At 36.0% G+C, this 17328-nt stretch overlaps 1 protein-coding gene across 2 annotated transcripts in view; it reads left to right on the top strand.

Moving 5' to 3' along the window:
- The window catches only part of St6galnac3 (ST6 N-acetylgalactosaminide alpha-2,6-sialyltransferase 3), a 517617-nt gene that overhangs the window by 305541 nt on the left and 194748 nt on the right, over window positions 1-17328 (top strand). For both annotated transcript variants that reach the window (XM_048814091.1, XM_048814092.1), the window contains exon 3: window positions 5542-5951. In XM_048814091.1, the coding sequence (XP_048670048.1) occupies window positions 5542-5951 (410 nt within the window). The remainder of the gene's footprint in view (window positions 1-5541; window positions 5952-17328) is intronic.

Below are 17328 nucleotides of genomic sequence, written 5' to 3' on the forward strand. Positions count from 1 at the left end.
TCATGTAGCATGTCAAAGTCCCTTGTTCCATTCCCAGCTTTGCAAAAGGAAAGCATATTGCAAATTAACAATGCTTGTTTCTGTATATCCCCCACTTCTTAATGCTGCTTTAAGTTCATTTCATAAATGACAACATATATTTTATATGAAAGATCTAGTGTCCAGAGGATGTCATATTTACCTTAATTTCTCTAACTATATAATGGGAAATAAAAAATAAAAACAAACTCACTTAAAAATCTATTTTGAAAGTTAAATGGGATAATATAAGAAAATGCTGAAAAGGATGACTATCCCATAATCACATGTATATCAATAAATATGACACACTATGTTTTTATACATTACTCATACCATTTCTTCTCCTCCTCTCTCACCCTCCTCCTGTGGCCTAGCCAGCAATCAAGAAGTTCTCTTTTCTTGTAATAAGGCAAAATGTCAATGTTCATTTTACAGAGAAACACCTTGTTTTTCAAGGCAATCCCTTAGGCCTCTAAAACCACAGAGGCGTTAACCTTAGTTGGTCATAGAATGTCCCCCTCACATCTCAGAGCTGTGTACCAAGATTAAATTTCACCTTCATTAGAATTTTAAAACTATTTTACCCTTTATAAAGCCTTGTGCACAATAGGATCTAGATAAAAAATATTTGATTATTCAATAGATGTCACCAAACTTTTAACTCTCCCCAATATGAGTGTTTATAACCAAATATGTTGGCATAGAGTTAGTATACTTTGGCAAAGGAAGAAAATATCTGAAACAAATATCATGCTATTTCCATTTAAAAAATAAGTATTCTATATCTCAAATAAAGTGAAGTGTTGAAATATTTGGACTTTTTTTTTAACAAAGGATATAGTTGCTCAGACAGGATTCATTAAATATTTGTGGTGCTCTTGGTTTATAGACACAGCCCAAGCCTTACCAAAGTATCTTGAATGATGTTTTGAGTATACAAGAGACAAGATAAAGAGGACAAGTTTTTTTTTTTGTTGTTGTTGTTTTAATGAAAATAAACAAGAATAGCAACAATTCAGTTGAAAAGGAGAATTTTAACTTAAGGTAGAGCTTGATAAATTGGAACCAGATAAATCTTAAAGGTCTCAGAAAATCCACATCCTCAATCTGGAAAGGAGGGGTGCAGGGAGAGAGAGAGAGAGAGAGAGAGAGACTGAGGCAGTCAGAACTGAGCTAGTGGAACCATATGGAATAAACTTTCAAGAAAGGCCCCCAAATCAAATCATATCAATGTGTTCAAGAAACAGCAGTACATTTCAACAAAGAAAGTTGAGATCAAAAAGATGAAACAATAAAGCTAATAAAAGAAACTGAGATAACTAGATAAGGCAGCTCTGGGGTCAAACCATCCATTCATACCTAGGTATTTCTTTCTTTTTATGATGGGTTACTGTAGTTTGAAGGTGCCTTCAAACATATAAACGAATCACTGGGGTCCTTGCCAGCTCTTTGTATGGCCTGAAGCATCTGATTATGATTAGGAATGTTTCATTCATGGGGCCCTGCACTCCTTCCATACTTTACAAATGGTTCCTGCAACCAAGTGCTAAATATAGCAGTTGTCATATTCAACCATGTCTCCTGGTACTTCCTGCAGGAAGTCAGATGGCTAGGCAGGACTATGACCAAATACACACATGTGTATTAAGAAAGTCTCTTAAGACTCTAGCCATGTGACTATGTGGCTTAGTGAATAGTAAAAACAAGGGGACAATTTAAAGATCATCATCAACCCCCAAAGCCATTGCATTTATGGCGCTCTTCCTGATTACATATTTATCACATAAACAAGAGACTGTTCCCAGTATTTGCCCTCAAGTTGTTAGTCAGCTGCTGACCTCATAATCTGCACAGCTGTGGTATCCCAATATGTTGTCATGGAACAGATTGTGATGTCTTAATTGATCACTTTCAGAGGTTGCGATTGTCAAGTGAGACCAGTATGCTGATTCTTATTAGTTAAATTAAGCCTTGTTATAGCAGAACCAGCTAATTCACTCTAATGACTGGGAAATCCAACACAAATTGCTGCATTTTATCAAACACATCCAAGCCTTTTTCTTTCTTCTTTTTGATTTTTTAAAATTTTGTAGAGACTCTACTCCAAACATGTTTTTATTATACAATGAAGCAACTTGTTGGAACAGTAAATGGAACATAACCTCTGCGTACCATATGTATCTTGGTGATAAGTTGGAGGGTGCCATATGACACACAAAGTTTAAATTAGACATTGATTTGCATGACTCTGAGTGAGCTTGGGGGACTTGGTTATATGTGATGGGTATCAGGCCCTGCCACAAATTGCTTGGCCAGAAGAATATTGTGTTCTTCCTTGCTGCCCCCCCCCCCGAAATGAAGGCTCCTAAGTGGATGAAGGAAAGTCCTAGATCAATGCCTGATCCTAAGAGGCATGTTCTTGGGCCTCCATCTGTCCACTAGTGAAGTCTTCATATGGCAACAACCTATAAAACCCCATTCCCAAGTCCTGACATACTCACCCACTTTGAACTGACTGTTCTGACCTGGTCCTTGGATTGTCAGCTGCTGGCCTTAGTTCAGTATTCTGACAGCAGCAGAGGCATCAGGCAGCCCCTTTTGCAGCAGAGTTTTAAGAGACCTTATAAAAAGACCTTTGTGGGTTTTGCAAGTCGTTTTTTTTTTTTTAATTCTTGGTTTGGACAAATCAAACAGATGTCTTTGTCAGTCTAGTATATTTTATAGGAACACAATTAAATCAAATTAAAGAAACAAGTCTAAATTAACATGTTAGCATCCAAAATACAGAAGGAAGCACAAGGATATTTATCCAAGTATTTTTTATAGTAGGATAAAATAATAGCTAAATACCCAGTGGTAGGCAACTAGCTATGTTATGGTATATCCATATACCATATGGATAAGGGAATAATGATCTGGCACTGAAATTACCCCTAAGAACTACTTACTGGCATGGGAAAAACTAATTATTTAAAATTAAATGAAATATCAATGCTGACAAATAGGATAAATGGTATTTCTCAACCTATCTAAGGTAATAGATATAGAAAGAGGTAAATATAAGTCATAAATGTAGTGGTTGTCAAGTGATAAAAATTTGTAAAGTTTTTATTCTTTTGTCTATTCCTTTTTAATTTTTTAAGTTTTTAACAATGAGCCCATATTACTTTAATAATCTGGTCAGCAAAGTTCTTGGAAGCAGTGTGAGCAGTTTTGTGATAGTGCTTGCAAAGTTCTTTGGCAGGTATCTCAGATCTTACCCAGCTGGGGAGGAGGCCCTCACTTTCCTCTCTGGTCCTCTTCCTGAAGCGTTCCTTTTTCCTTCTCGGTGAAAGGTGGCTCCAGGCCTCCAGTTGCTTAGGCTAATTGCTGAAGTCATTCTTGATTCCTCTCTTTCTTTCACACCCTACATTCACACATCCAGTCTGTGGGCCAGTCCAGTGGGTGGTACGGTACGTTCAGAATGCATTCTGCCTCTCTCCACCTCCTTTGCTCTCACCATGTTCCCAGCCACCATCACATCTCATACCCTTGCCTCTTTTTCATCAGTTTTCCACACAGCAGCCAAAATGATTAAATACAACTCAGGTTGGTCACTCTGTTTAGAGCCCCCCCCGCCCCGCCCTCACCACATTGCACAGGAAGTCAAAGGTCCTAACTGATTCTCCTCTTCCATGTTTGGCCCCAAGATCTACTCACTGTCCTCTCTGGCTCTGCCAGGTCACAGTCCTCTTCCTTATTCCTGCATAAGCATTCACTTCTCTTTATTCATGTCTTTCCTCAGTAAGGCTTTTTTTCTGATCATTCTCTCTCTCTCTCTCTCTCTCTCTCTCTCTCTCTCTCTCTCTCATACACACACACACACACACACACACATAATACACACTTGCTAACTTCCTTTCTTGTTTAAATTTTCTTCATTTAGAACTGATCATTCTTGAATATAAGAGGATGTTGATTTATTTATTGTTCCCACCCCCAAGTTGAATGTAAGTTCTATTGTGTCAGGAATTTTTGTTTATAATTTTTCTAGCTCAGTTCTAACTCTTGGAATTGAACTATGCCTGATGCATAGTAGGTGTCCACTAACTACTACAAGTTCTTACCATGGCTAGGAAAGGTGACTTGTTGCATTTGTAGCATGATTGCATGATTGTCAGATGACTTTGCTGAGGGTCTTACCTCTCTGTTGAACTACCCGGGTTATGACATCTGGAGTGAGCCTGAAGACCCTCTGTGTTGATATGTTTTGTCTGAATCAACAAGTCTAAATTAATTGGAAAAGCCCATTTGTTCGCTGGTATTAAGTTCAATGTTCCTAATAAATTATTTTAACTCAATTTCTTTCATTTCTTAACTTCACCAGTCAAGCACATACTATATTCCAGAGTCTTCTGGGAAGTGGGGTTAAAATGAAGAAGACAGATGTTGTTCTTACAGAATTTATCTAGAAGACAGACATAATTCATCAAGTAAAATAAGGCCTCTATTTGTGAGAGAGCTGTTTCCAAATAGGCACAATAAAACTCAGGATCAAATTCAGGATCAAAATGTGGACTCTCATCAAAGGGAGATGAGGAAGATGTGTATCAACATTTCTTTATCAGTGTTGAAGATAGGGTAACTTTTTCATGTGGGACAGAAGCAGCAAAAGTAATGTATGTAGCTGTTTTAGGAGGAATTAAGGCAAAGGATGATGGAATGACCAGTGGGCTTAGAGTTTGGAGACCTGCATTTAAATCTGCCACTGCAACATTATCATTTCTATGTTCTGAAAGCTGATGCTTCACTTGGCTGAGTCTCTGTTACCTCCATGGTTAAATAAAAAGTGAGGGAATTAAACAGGCTCTAGAGACCCTCTGTGTACATGTCTTCCCTGAGTTTTTAAAATAGGCCTTCCCTGTCCATCTAGAATAAATGTAGGCACAAAGGCCAATTAACATGGTGACTTGAAGGAATTTTTTTTTTTTTGAGTCTGCTCAGTATTTTGGCCAGTATGGGGTTTATCTTAATGTAGTTCTGAAAATCTTCTTTAGAACTTCATCATCTGCTGAACTCTTCATATTTTTATCAACGGCTACTTATCCATGCATACATATAGCTAAAATGCAGACTTGATACCTAGATATGTTTTGTTTGTATTTCTTTTATAGCCACCAACCACCTTATTCCAGAAGTCAAAAATTTCCATATTCCCTTATTTCATTTGAAATTGCAGTTCTAAATTTAAAAATTCATCATTTAGAGTGGAAAACAAATGAATATTTTTTTCCACATGATTTTAAACCAACATGTAAGGATACAAAAATTTAAATTATTTTAAGAGTATACATTTTCTTTTTTAATGGAAGTATTCTGCTTACTTGATAACCTATAGCAGAGACTGTAGGGTTGGTTTATATATTTCAGAAGTATTTCCATGTTCAGAAGTTATGCCACATCCGAAATTTTTTGTCTTCCCAAATACTATATTGACTAGGTGAATTTACCAGCTGCTTTCTTTCTCTTTCTGTTTTTCAGCCTTTGCAATTGGACTGTGACCTTTGCGCCATAGTGTCAAACTCAGGTCAGATGGTTGGACAGAAGGTGGGAAGCGAGATAGATCGATCTTCCTGCATTTGGAGAATGAACAATGCCCCCACTAAGGGTTATGAAGAAGATGTTGGCCGCATGACGATGATTCGAGTTGTGTCCCATACCAGTGTTCCTCTTTTGCTAAAAAATCCTGATTATTTTTTTAAAGAAGCAAACACTACTATTTATGTTATTTGGGGCCCTTTCCGCAATATGAGGAAAGATGGCAATGGCATCGTTTACAACATGCTGAAAAAGACGGTTGATGTTTATCCAAATGCCCAAATTTATGTGACCACCGAGAAGCGCATGAGCTACTGTGATGGAATTTTTAAGAAGGAAACTGGGAAAGATAGGTGAGTCACCTCTGAAGCAGCCTTATTTTCTTGTATGTTAAATCTTTGCTGAGTCCTTTTGCCAGCTATCAAATGAACAGAGTTATTTTTTAAGCTGATCGTTGCGTGTTTTTGACTATTATGATTACTTGATGAGCCAGCAGCCAGGTCCCATTAATTCCACCTACACTACCTTCTGTTCTCTCCATTTTTAATTGGCTTGATACTCCTAGAAACGCTGGATGCTTCTCCAAGTTATCTTCAGATCTTTTTATAATGTGGCTCCATTTGCTATTGATTAAATTGGATTTTAGCTGAAAGAGGAAGTCGACACATTTCTGTTTCAAAACATAAAAATATTAAGAAATTTCAGGATTATGCATTGGCCTAAATGCCACTGGAAATTGTGGCAATTTTTTTACCTACATCATAAAAAGAACAGGCTATTGATTCTCTAATAAGTTTGCAAAGGGCTGGAGAATGTAGCCCAGCAGTAGAGTGTTTGCCCAGCAGGTATGAGGCCCTGGGTTTGATTCCCAACACTGGGGAAAAAAAAAAAATTGCAAAGCTTCTTGAATGCAAATAAATTCTCTGATCTTGAATACCATACTTGGTATCTAGCACGTTAAGCAAAATACCATATTGAAATTATGCATTACTTAAAAAAATCATTAGCAGTTGGATTCCTGAAGAGAAACGAGGTATAAATATCCTTCACTCAATTATCCTAAAACCAATTTGCATTTTTTTATTACTTCCATTTTTTTCTGCAGCGTGCTGTAAACCATCCTTTCCCTTTTTCTTTTGGGTCCTACTTACCTCATTCTTCTTCCACTCCTGACTTCTCCTATTTCCTCTTTACTCACCTTTTAGTCCCTTTGTTGCATGACTTTTTTCTTCCTTTTCAGAAACATAATCAGTAAAAGGGAGAGAAGATGAATTACAAATCAATCAAATCTTAGTTCCTATGTTTTACTTTAATAAAGAACTATTAAGGGAAAATACTGAGACCAGCGGCTAAAGTTTGAAAGTATGTGAATTTCTCTTATTTGTGAAATGGATAAATTGAGCACCAACTATAATTCCAATATTAACATTGTGATTTTTCTCAAAATGTGCATATTTCCTTATTCAGTATTGTCAAATCTACAGTATTAACTATACTGGAGTATGGTTTTGAGGATGGCAAGTTCCCAGTATCTCTGGATGTAATTTCAATGATGATAAGTATTTTAAAATCTTTGATAGACTAACTCTGCTGTTGATATTGTGGGTTGATTTGAATTTAGCATTTTATGCTTCTAAGCACTAAAATGCACAATTTCATATGAAGTGTAAGACAGAAAAAATGTATGATACAGGTCCCTTCTACTGGTAGTATTGGCGAGAACAATCCTAAAGGTTAGGTGTGAATCCACATAGCATAAGCTGTCCAAAGAGACAGGCAGGAGAGATAAAAGAACGAGTCTGGTGCTTCAAAGAATTTCACTCCTGTTAGCACCATTCTATATAAATATGACCATTCTCATGAGGTTTTGGAAACCTCTGGTCTCTGATTATCCCGGAGCAATGCAATTAATTAGATATATTTGGTTTTTCATTAGAGTTAGTCCTCAGGGTATCCCCCAGTCATAACTCCAAGGCCTAGAATCCTTTGGGGGTACCAGAGAAGAGCTTAGTATGGTGCTTGTTTCTGTGTGTTTGTATCACGTTGGTTTTTGCTGTGAGCAACACTGTCACAGATGTGTGGATTATACAATAAGAACTGGAGACAACAGCACTGGGAGATTGTTTTTCTACTGGCTATGACGAGAACAGTGTTTTTATAGTGAGAAAATTACTTGGCAAATTTACTTGCTTGGTAAAATTAATTTTCAGGTACTATTCAATGGGTAGAATTACCAAAGTAAATTTTTTAAAGTCTAAAACAATTTTATAATACATTCTTGCTGTTGTTTTTCACTGAGTTCGTTGCGATGTGGTTGCTCTGCCAGGTACTACAACCAGACAGAAGGGGTCAACTATGTGAGTGTTTTAGCAAAGGGTGGAATGGATGATTTGAGTAGAATCTGGTCAAACAATACAAGGTTAACCAAAATATTCTCAAAGACTATTCTCCCCACTTTGATTTAAATCTACATTCTATCAATATGCTAGAGACATATTGTCTAAGGATTACCCATGGTGTTCTGACATTCATTGACAAATTTCAACCAACAATATCTACAAAAACTTTTAATGAAGGAAAATATTGAACTTATAAAGCAGAGAGACTAGGAGTGCAGGAAACCTCTGTGTAGCCACTACTCAGCTTGATAATTATCAACTCATACCTGATGATGTTCCATCTATCCTTTATATACTTTCTCCCTCCCCAAGCATTTTGAGGCAAATCTCAGATATCATATCAGTTCATTTATTAATATCTTAGTGTATATCTGCAAATGTTAATCAAAAACTTCAATGTGACTGTCCTACAAAAAAATCAACAATATTTTCTTACTATTATTATCTGTTTAGTCAGTTTGAAAATTTCTCCAGTTGTCTCATTAATAAATTTTTAACAGTGAGTTTGAATGAAGATTAGAACAAGTTTCACAAATTGTGATTGATTGATTCATTTCCTGTATTTCTCTTAACCTGTATGGTTCCTCTTTCCACACTGTTTTAGGCATTAGTCTCATGTCTTCTACAATCTAAATTTGCTAATTGCAGCTTGTGGTATTTCTTTTGAATTAATATTTCTGCATTGGGGATTGATTGGATTCAGATTTGTTTTCTTGCCAAGACCATTAGTGGTATTTCTATCAGGAGTAATACTTTCTTACCATGTTAGAAGTCATTAACAATCATTAACTAGACCCAATAATTTATTAGGGTGGCAAAAATGGTGATATTTCATCATAACTTTTCATTTATTATCTGAAATACTTTATAAAGAAAATGTGCCCTCATTTGCCATTTGGTTACCATGAGACATAAGATAGTACCAGTCTCTTCTCTTTATTTACTGGTTTTAACGCACTAGTTTCATAGCATTTCCCAAATCTACCTATAAGTTTGTTATTGTTAATATTTATATATTGATCAACAGACTTAAACATATTTGAATTCAGCATTTCAGTTCATTAAAATTATATCTTTATGCTAAAATTATCCTCCATTGACCAATAGCAACTTCTTCAAATTGGCTTTGAATCTTTTCAGTGTTCCTTAGTAATGTTAGAACTCTGCTTCCTGGTGTTGTAAGATGTTTCTGCTCTTCTTGAATATAACCTGAAGTACACCTGCATTGAGACTTTTTTCCAAAGGACACCAGTTTCTTTCAGTCATTAAAAAAGCATTACTTTGGCACTTTTGGTGCCCATTGTTACTGAGTTGGTATTAGTTTCATAGTCCTTACAGTGGATGAAGCTGGAATATAAACAACATATGACTTGTACATTATTTACATGTAAAATAATTATAAGTTCAAATTGAAACTTTTTATTCAAATTGTGGGCCACTAGGTTTTTATTCATGTGTCTTTCCACCATGCCAACAATCAAAGGTCCAAGCAACACCAATGTAATTATTCATCTGCTTCATCCTACAACATACACACAAAATCTTTGAGTAAGAACAATGTCACAACATGCTGTGGGATTCTTACAAACATTTCAAGATTATTTTGCAACAAAGAAGATGATTTCATGTCAGGCGTTCAAGTAGGTCTATACTCCCAGGGTATATATTGGTTATTACTAAAAAAAAAAAAAGTTTCTAATATTTTCCCCCCAAGTAACTAGGAGCAAATCAAGTGATCTACATCATTGTAGGAAAGAGGGAGTAAGGAATAAAAGAGTGTCCATTTGACTTTAGTTTTGTTGTAAAGCTTTTTTGCTTGGTTAGCCTGGACTTATTGGAACTTGTCAGCAAGTTCTCATTTTTGTCATTAAGTTGTTTTTTTTTATGGAAAGATCATGTCACCATTATGTATAATTTATACAATTTTTAAAAAAATTATAAAGTGATTCATGATAGAAAAAATTACTAGCTAAGAAAAATACTCTTCTTAGCTTCTTCAAAGTAGTCAAAGTCCATTTAGCAAAAACAACTTTCCAATCTAAGGTGGGCATCTTTTCATTTTTCCAATGTTTTTATTTTTGTCTTAAGGGATTCCTAACTAAAGAAACATAAAGTACTAGAAGAAATGCATACACTGTTGAATTTCTTAGAATAAATTTAGACCAAGCATGTTAAAGTTCTTTTTCAAACCAAATGAAACTTATTTTTTTTTTTTCTTTTTATTTACTCCCTACAATTATCTGGCTTGTCAATTAGGCAGGGTAGCTTTATAGCAAAAGCTGGCAGAGTAGAACAGTAGTTCATTTGCCCTTTATCTTAGTATTATTATTATTATTATTATTACTATGGTATTGGGGATTGAACTCAGGGGCACTCAATCACTGAGCCACATCCCTAAACCTATTTTGTATTTTATTTAAAGACAGGGTCTTACTGAATTGCTTAGCACCTCGCTTTTGCTAAGGCTGGCTTTGAACTTGGGATCCTCCTGCCTCAGCCTCCCCTGACGCTGGGATTGCAGGCATGCTCCACTGTGCCCGGCTGTCCTTTATCTTTTAGGACCCAATTTTCTTTAGAATTCTAGGTTTTCTGGGCAGCAGTCACCTTTATAGTTTCACTTACCAAATATATTTCTGGAAAACTAGAATTATAAATTCTATAGAACATTTATTTCTTCCAGAAACCTTTGGAATTAAAGGTCTTATATTCAAGACAATCTGATCAAAATGAATCTTTTTTTCCTTTTGAATGTTGGTATGCATAAATAATATTAGCCTGCTGGATTTTATACATTTGAGTTAATACATCTTAAGACAGAAACACCCTGGAGGTGCTGTGGGACTGACAGCTGCACATGGTGCCACACTCAACACTGAAGAACGTGAGTATGTGCCTGGCACGTGCGGATGCGAAAGGAATGCTAACTTTTCTGGCAAGGCAATAGAGAGCTGTCGTGAGGTATTTTGCTTACCTATGGCAGGTGGGCAATTTCAGCTCTCACTGCACTTTAGGAATCCGTTGGCAAATGTATGCACATTATTTAATTAAGTAATAATTGAGAAAACTACAGTCCCCATTAAAAGAGGAAAGCTAATTCTAGTCTGATAAAGGACTCTGTGCTGCCCTAAATAGGTCTTAATTAGCTGGCACCAATGTGGCTCCGCCTTCAGGGATGGATGAAATTAATGAAAGCTAGCAGCAAATAGATCAAGGTTTCAAGATGTTCCTGCCTCAGGTTGAAGAGGGTAAGAAGAAAGGGAATCGCTCTTAAGGATTGTTTAGGAAGCCAGATGCACAAGTCACTTTTGGAAAACACTGACAAAATGGGACACTGATTTGTACCCGTCAGAGTTTCTACCTGGCTCCTCCTGGCCAGTGTGCTCTATCCATTCCCACTCAATCTTGAGGAGAGAAAAAGAAATCAGTGATGTGTCATTCCTCACTGCTGTTTGTGGTGACAGTTTTATAATCTAGCAAGGGTTTGAAGTGCAGCCCAGGTTTCGCTATTTCAGCTTGGCCATTTTGAAAGCTTCTTGTGCCATTGCGTTGATTGACTGTAGAATTAAATTGGCTCACATCGCTTAGGTTGGCAAACTCATAGTAGTTTCTAGAGTGGGAAGGGGTTTCAAGTCTTCTCCCCTGAGAACTTGAGAGTTCTTCCGAGTTCCTCTGTCAGCACAGGAGGCAAGCTGAATCCACAAGCACAATGAGGCAAGTAGAAAGACAAAAAAAAAAAAAAAAAAAAAAAAAACAGAGACAAACAACGCAACTGTGCCAGCCCTGGGAGTCAGCCACAGGCACAAACATGTGCCAAGTTTATGCAAAGGAATATTAATACTGGACCTGGACTCTGAATACAAAGATCTAGTTATTCCAACTTCAAATAAATAGCCCCTAGCCCCAGGAAAACCTGGATCAAGAGAAAACAGGCAAAGTGGAAAAAAAAATCTTGGATTTGAAGGACAGGACACAGTAGTAAAAACAGTATCTTTTTTTTTTTTTTTTCCATTTTGAAGACTGTCTTTGCAAATATAGCATCTCAGCACTTTTGCAGGAGCATCATTGACACTCTTCTGTTAAAAAGAATTAATGTTCCCACCCCAGTTGATATATTTGGCAGGAACAATAAGTTCGCATAGCAGTAGAGGGCAGGCCCATAGGACTCCTGAGTCAAAAAGCATACTAAGGCATCCAGGGCTACGTTCTCATTGCTAACAAGCATTGGGGAATAGGGACTTCCTTTTTCCCATTATTCATGATGACATCCAGTGACCTATATTGAGCCTCCTCTGTAATATACATGTGTTAGGAATTAAAAATTCAATAACAAAGAAAAGATCTATTTTCACAGTAGGAAGATAGAAGGGATGGTTTTGATTTATCAAGGCAGCAGTACCAGCCTCTCATGTTTAAAAACGTATTTACTTGTGCACGTGCAAGCTACATTTGACAAGACATTCACTTAGGATTACAACAAGAGCAGCATCTCAAATTCAATGAGTAGGTTTTTAAAAGGAAGGCTGGGCAGGTCACCGATAGTTGTGGAGATCAAGATTTGCCACCAGTCCACTGAGGAAAATAAGGTTCTCCTGGGCCAGATGATACGCCTTGACAGCCGGTTGAACACACAGCCAGATAATACTATATAGAAAGCCCCAATAGACACGCGTGCTAAAAGTTCCCTCAATATAAACATTTCCGAACATTACAAAGAGTTTGAACCTCAAAGACAAATATGTCTTAAATTGGAAGTCTCATTAAAATATATCGAGACTTTTAAATTTTACACACACTTCAATCATTAATTATCTGTCATGAGATGTACCTCTTCAGTTCACTTAACACCTGTTTTCTATAATTTGGATTTTTTCTTTTTTTATTTAATGATTTTCTTTTCTCGGGCCATTTTCTCCCTTCAAGATTAGGTCAACATTTAAAAAACTAAAAATGGTATATAAATTTTAAAAATACATGAGCCAGAAGCAGTCTCTTTCCCCTTCTATTCTTGTAAATCTTAACTCTTTCAGAAAGAGTTGATTATTTTGAGAGCTTTCATTTTATATTATGTTCACCTATACTGTAAGATTTTTAATTGCTTAGACAAACATTCTAAAATACCATTCCAAAATTGACTTCCCTGCTTAACTCTTTTTAATGAAGAGGATGTCCTTTTAGATCATGATAGTACTTTCAAACTTTAATGTTCATCATTTTGCCTATTGATTCAGGTGATCGGGACAGGGCCTGGGGGTTGGCATTTTTAGCAAGATCCAAGGCCAGTCCAATTCTGCTAATTTGTGCTATTTTAGCTTGCTTTGAACAAAAGGACAAGACAGCATTTTATTATTTCTTGAACTGGAGAAATATATAAATCAAGCATAGCTATTTCACAAATAGCCTTGGTAATCTGTAATTGAATTCCAATTTTGTGACCCTGTCTTATTCCTAAGTTTCTTAATGATGATGCTCAGAAATTCTTAAGAATTCAATAAGGGACTTACTTATCAGACTTCTTATATTACTTTTCCATTTCTCTCATGGGACAATACACTTAAGATTAGTGATTCTGCCTGTCTTCATCTTATTCTTAGACCTTGTATAGGACCTATGCCTCTAATATGTCAAAAAAAAAAAAAAAGGATGTTTTTACTCTGCTTCATTCAGCTAAGTGGCCTACAGCTTTTGCAAAGTTACTTTGCTCTGCCTAAATTGTACTTCCTCTATCATGATAACTCAAAACAGCCCAGACATTATGAACAGGATCTGAGGCCAAATCAGATGTTACTTCTTTCATGAAGTCTTTTGTAATATCCCTAAATAGAATTCAAATCCTTTGAAAGCCTCTAGTATTGTAAACTAGAGTTTTTATAGGAAAATCACTTTTTACCATGCATTCTTTTTGTCTGTCTAATGTGTTCAAGTGGTACACAAACCTCTTGAGAGAAGCTCTCATATATTTGTTACCCTGAGTGCCATGACATAATGCTTGACTATAACAGGTATTCAGGAAACGTTTGATGGATGAATGAAGGAAAAAAAATACCATCTGATAGTTTTTCAAATTTGTCATTTGGTGAAATACTTGTAAATTTCAAAACACTCATTCAGTAAAGAAGACTCACAGCAACGTGACATATTCTAGGAGTTGACTTTGGTAAAAAGTTTCCACTGTTCTCTTCAGAGACATCACCCTTGCTCTATCTTACCCAAAGGTTGTCAAATCCATTACCTTCTCCAGGATTTTTGTGACTGGGCACTGGGTTTTTAATAAGTCGCTGACAGAGCCATTCCTCAAATACAGGTTTCCATTTTAGTTTCACTTCAGTTTTGAAGCAGATTCCAAAACTTCATTCACAATTCTGTTAGCCTAAGTGAAAAAAAAAAAAAAAAAAAAAAGTCATAGAGCCAAACACAAAGTTACACTCTTGGGTCTTTAGAGGCAAATATAACTCTAACCTCAGAAGGTGAAAACAGAAGACCCACAAGGAAAAGAACTGAGAACTACAGTAAGAACAAGCTGAGCTTCACTTCCCAACTTCATCTTTTAATAGTCTCCAAATAAACAAACATTTACAAACATTTACTTCTTTGATAACAAAGAACATGAATTTCCCTAGTGGGAACCCTTTTAAATAACTTTATGATGAACATAAAGAAAACAGAAAAACGGAAGCCGAGTTTCCTAACCCCTGGTATATATGGTTGATGAATTTGTACATAGGCTTAGAGAAAAATTACTGAAAGTGTTTTTATATAATTCAGATCATGTCATTCTTTTCCTCAAAACCCTGCAGGAGTCCCCTTTTATCTTAAAATAAAAGCAAAAGTTGTTTAAGGCTTACGATGATGATGACGGCCCTGGTAATCTGACCCTCTGTTTCCTCTGACCTTTATTTATTTGTCTTCCCCTATGCTCACTTCCTCCTGCCACTGGAGGACACTCACTGCCAGGCACTCTTCCTCCCATATGTTGCATGACCAACTTCTCTAGCCTTTGCTATTTTCACCTATTCAATGAGTCTACCATGATATTACTTAAAATTGAAACCTTGACTCACATATGTAGCATTCCCAATTCTCTTTACCTTATTCTGCTTTTCCTTTTGTTCTCCATGGCATTGTTTATCTTCTGATACTTTATATAATATACTTACTGATTTTATTGTTAATTGATTTTAATATGTCTCTTCTACTAAAATAGAAGTTCCTTAAGAGAAGGAATCATCATACGTTTTGTTCAGCAACATAACCCAAGCATCTAGAATAGTCTATGGTATGTAGTAGGTCCTCAATATTTGCAGATGGAATGACCTAGATATGGAAAACAATTAAAGAACTTAAGAGACGCAGGCAAACCTGAAAAACTTGTCATGCAGGGTCTAACAAAGCAGCTTAAAGAAAAAGAAACTGCGCACTTTCATGAATAGTACCGTTAAAGTAGAAATTTAAAGTAGTTTGTTCTGTTCTTGTTCTACAAAAGAGTATGAGAATGGGAGCTCTTTTATTCAAAAATAACATCATCTCACTCGAGGAACTGGAGTCACTGAGTTTTATTCTTCAGTACTTGAACAAGTTGTTTAAAGAATTGACCCAAGTAGTTAATCTATTTGTTATCCAGTAGAAACAGCAAAACTTTCTCATTCTTATCTGGATTGATGCAACAGTGGTTCTATATGAGCCTATACCAAAATCACCAGAAAAGCTGATTAATCATAGATCTCTAGGCTTACCCCTAGTTTCTGAGTTGGTGTCTCTTTGCTATGGCCCAATAATTTTGCATTTCTAACAAATTTCCAAGTAATGATGTTGCTGCTGGTCCTGGGGCCACACTTTGGAGACCAATGTGGTAGAGAAAGATTTTAAGATATTAGGAAGCACATTCACTTATTTTGAAAGCATTTGGTTCTGTGATCTTTTTACTGTTCGTGTATTGTAATGTGAACACCTACAATTGTTTTTTGCTATATTTTTAATGAAAAAAAAATTTTAACCTCTGGTGAATATCCTCCGGTAGCTCTGTCATTGTATCCTTTATTTTCTTAAGATCTTGCTCCTCTGTAATCATGCCAGATGGTGCTGCTCATTAGCTTTTAAGAAAGGGATGCTTTATCATTCTGGATAGAGATACAGATCATTCTGTTCTCTGACTTTTGAGTAAAGAACCAACATTTGGGTGTATGTTCAGCCTACTATTTACTTTCCAATTTTGCTCATTAGGTATTTATTATCCTGACAATGTATGAGCTTGTCATTTTTCCTCTGTCATGTATTTCCTTTAAATTATATTCATTTAAAGTTCAGATTGGCACTGTTTGACAACTGCTATCACCACATCATTGCCTCTACTAATATACAATTTCTATTTTGCCTAAATTATCTGGCTGAGGTAGTTATCTAGAAAGTATGTCCATAAATTTAAGACACTGAATAATATTCCATTCTTTGACTCATTTCTAACATGTGGATCTTGGGGGCCCTTCCTCTGGAGCTTTCCCCTCTGGGGTTTGCATTCCTGATTTATGAGAAATAGTAAAACCCAAGGACAAAAAGCATTATGACAAAGTCAAGCATTATTGGACATTTATTATATGTTTTCCTATTGAGAAAGATGGAATGAAGACAGCATATGACTTAATTAAAATCATTAAAAAAAAACTGAAACACTTAGAAACTGGCAAAGTAGATGTGGATGGGAAACTTTTCTAGAAACATAGAAACCACGTGCAGTAGAGAATGGGTTAGAATTCAGGACATGGTAAAACAGTCCTGTATGAGATGTTCAATCATTGGAGCAAAACACATTTTTCTTTTTTTTTTTAATAATGTGCACTAAAAGAAAAATTAAAGTCATTACTAGATATCTCATGCAAAGATACTATCATAGTCATAGATGTGCAAAGTTTTAAAATTGAACTTGTGAAATTTTCTTGAACTGTTATTGATTGGAGGTGGAAATAGAAGGGACTTAAATTTGGGGCTTCCAGAAAGTGTTGCCAATCTAGCTTATTTTTTTCTAGTTGAGAGTAGATCTTTGACCATGAACATAATGAAACGAGTGTCCCAAGGAATTGTGGAGACACCTAAGCTCTGAGGGTAAATTCAAAACAAAGAATAGTTGCTATTTCAAGGTGACAATTTTTGCTCCATGTTTGTTATTTCTGATTCAGTTCTATAGTCCCAACTGTCAGTGCATAGCAAATATAGTTAGTTTTACTTAGGAGTGCATTAATTTTTCTTCCATCAATGGAGTGTATTTCACTTAGGCTTCATGATGACTGTAATTAATTTGCCCTTTATCTTCTCTTTGTCTTCATCATAACTCATCTGCTAG

Source organism: Marmota marmota, unplaced genomic scaffold (assembly GCF_001458135.2).
Source record: "Marmota marmota marmota unplaced genomic scaffold, marMar, whole genome shotgun sequence".
In the NCBI taxonomy this organism is placed as follows: domain Eukaryota; kingdom Metazoa; phylum Chordata; class Mammalia; order Rodentia; family Sciuridae; genus Marmota; species Marmota marmota.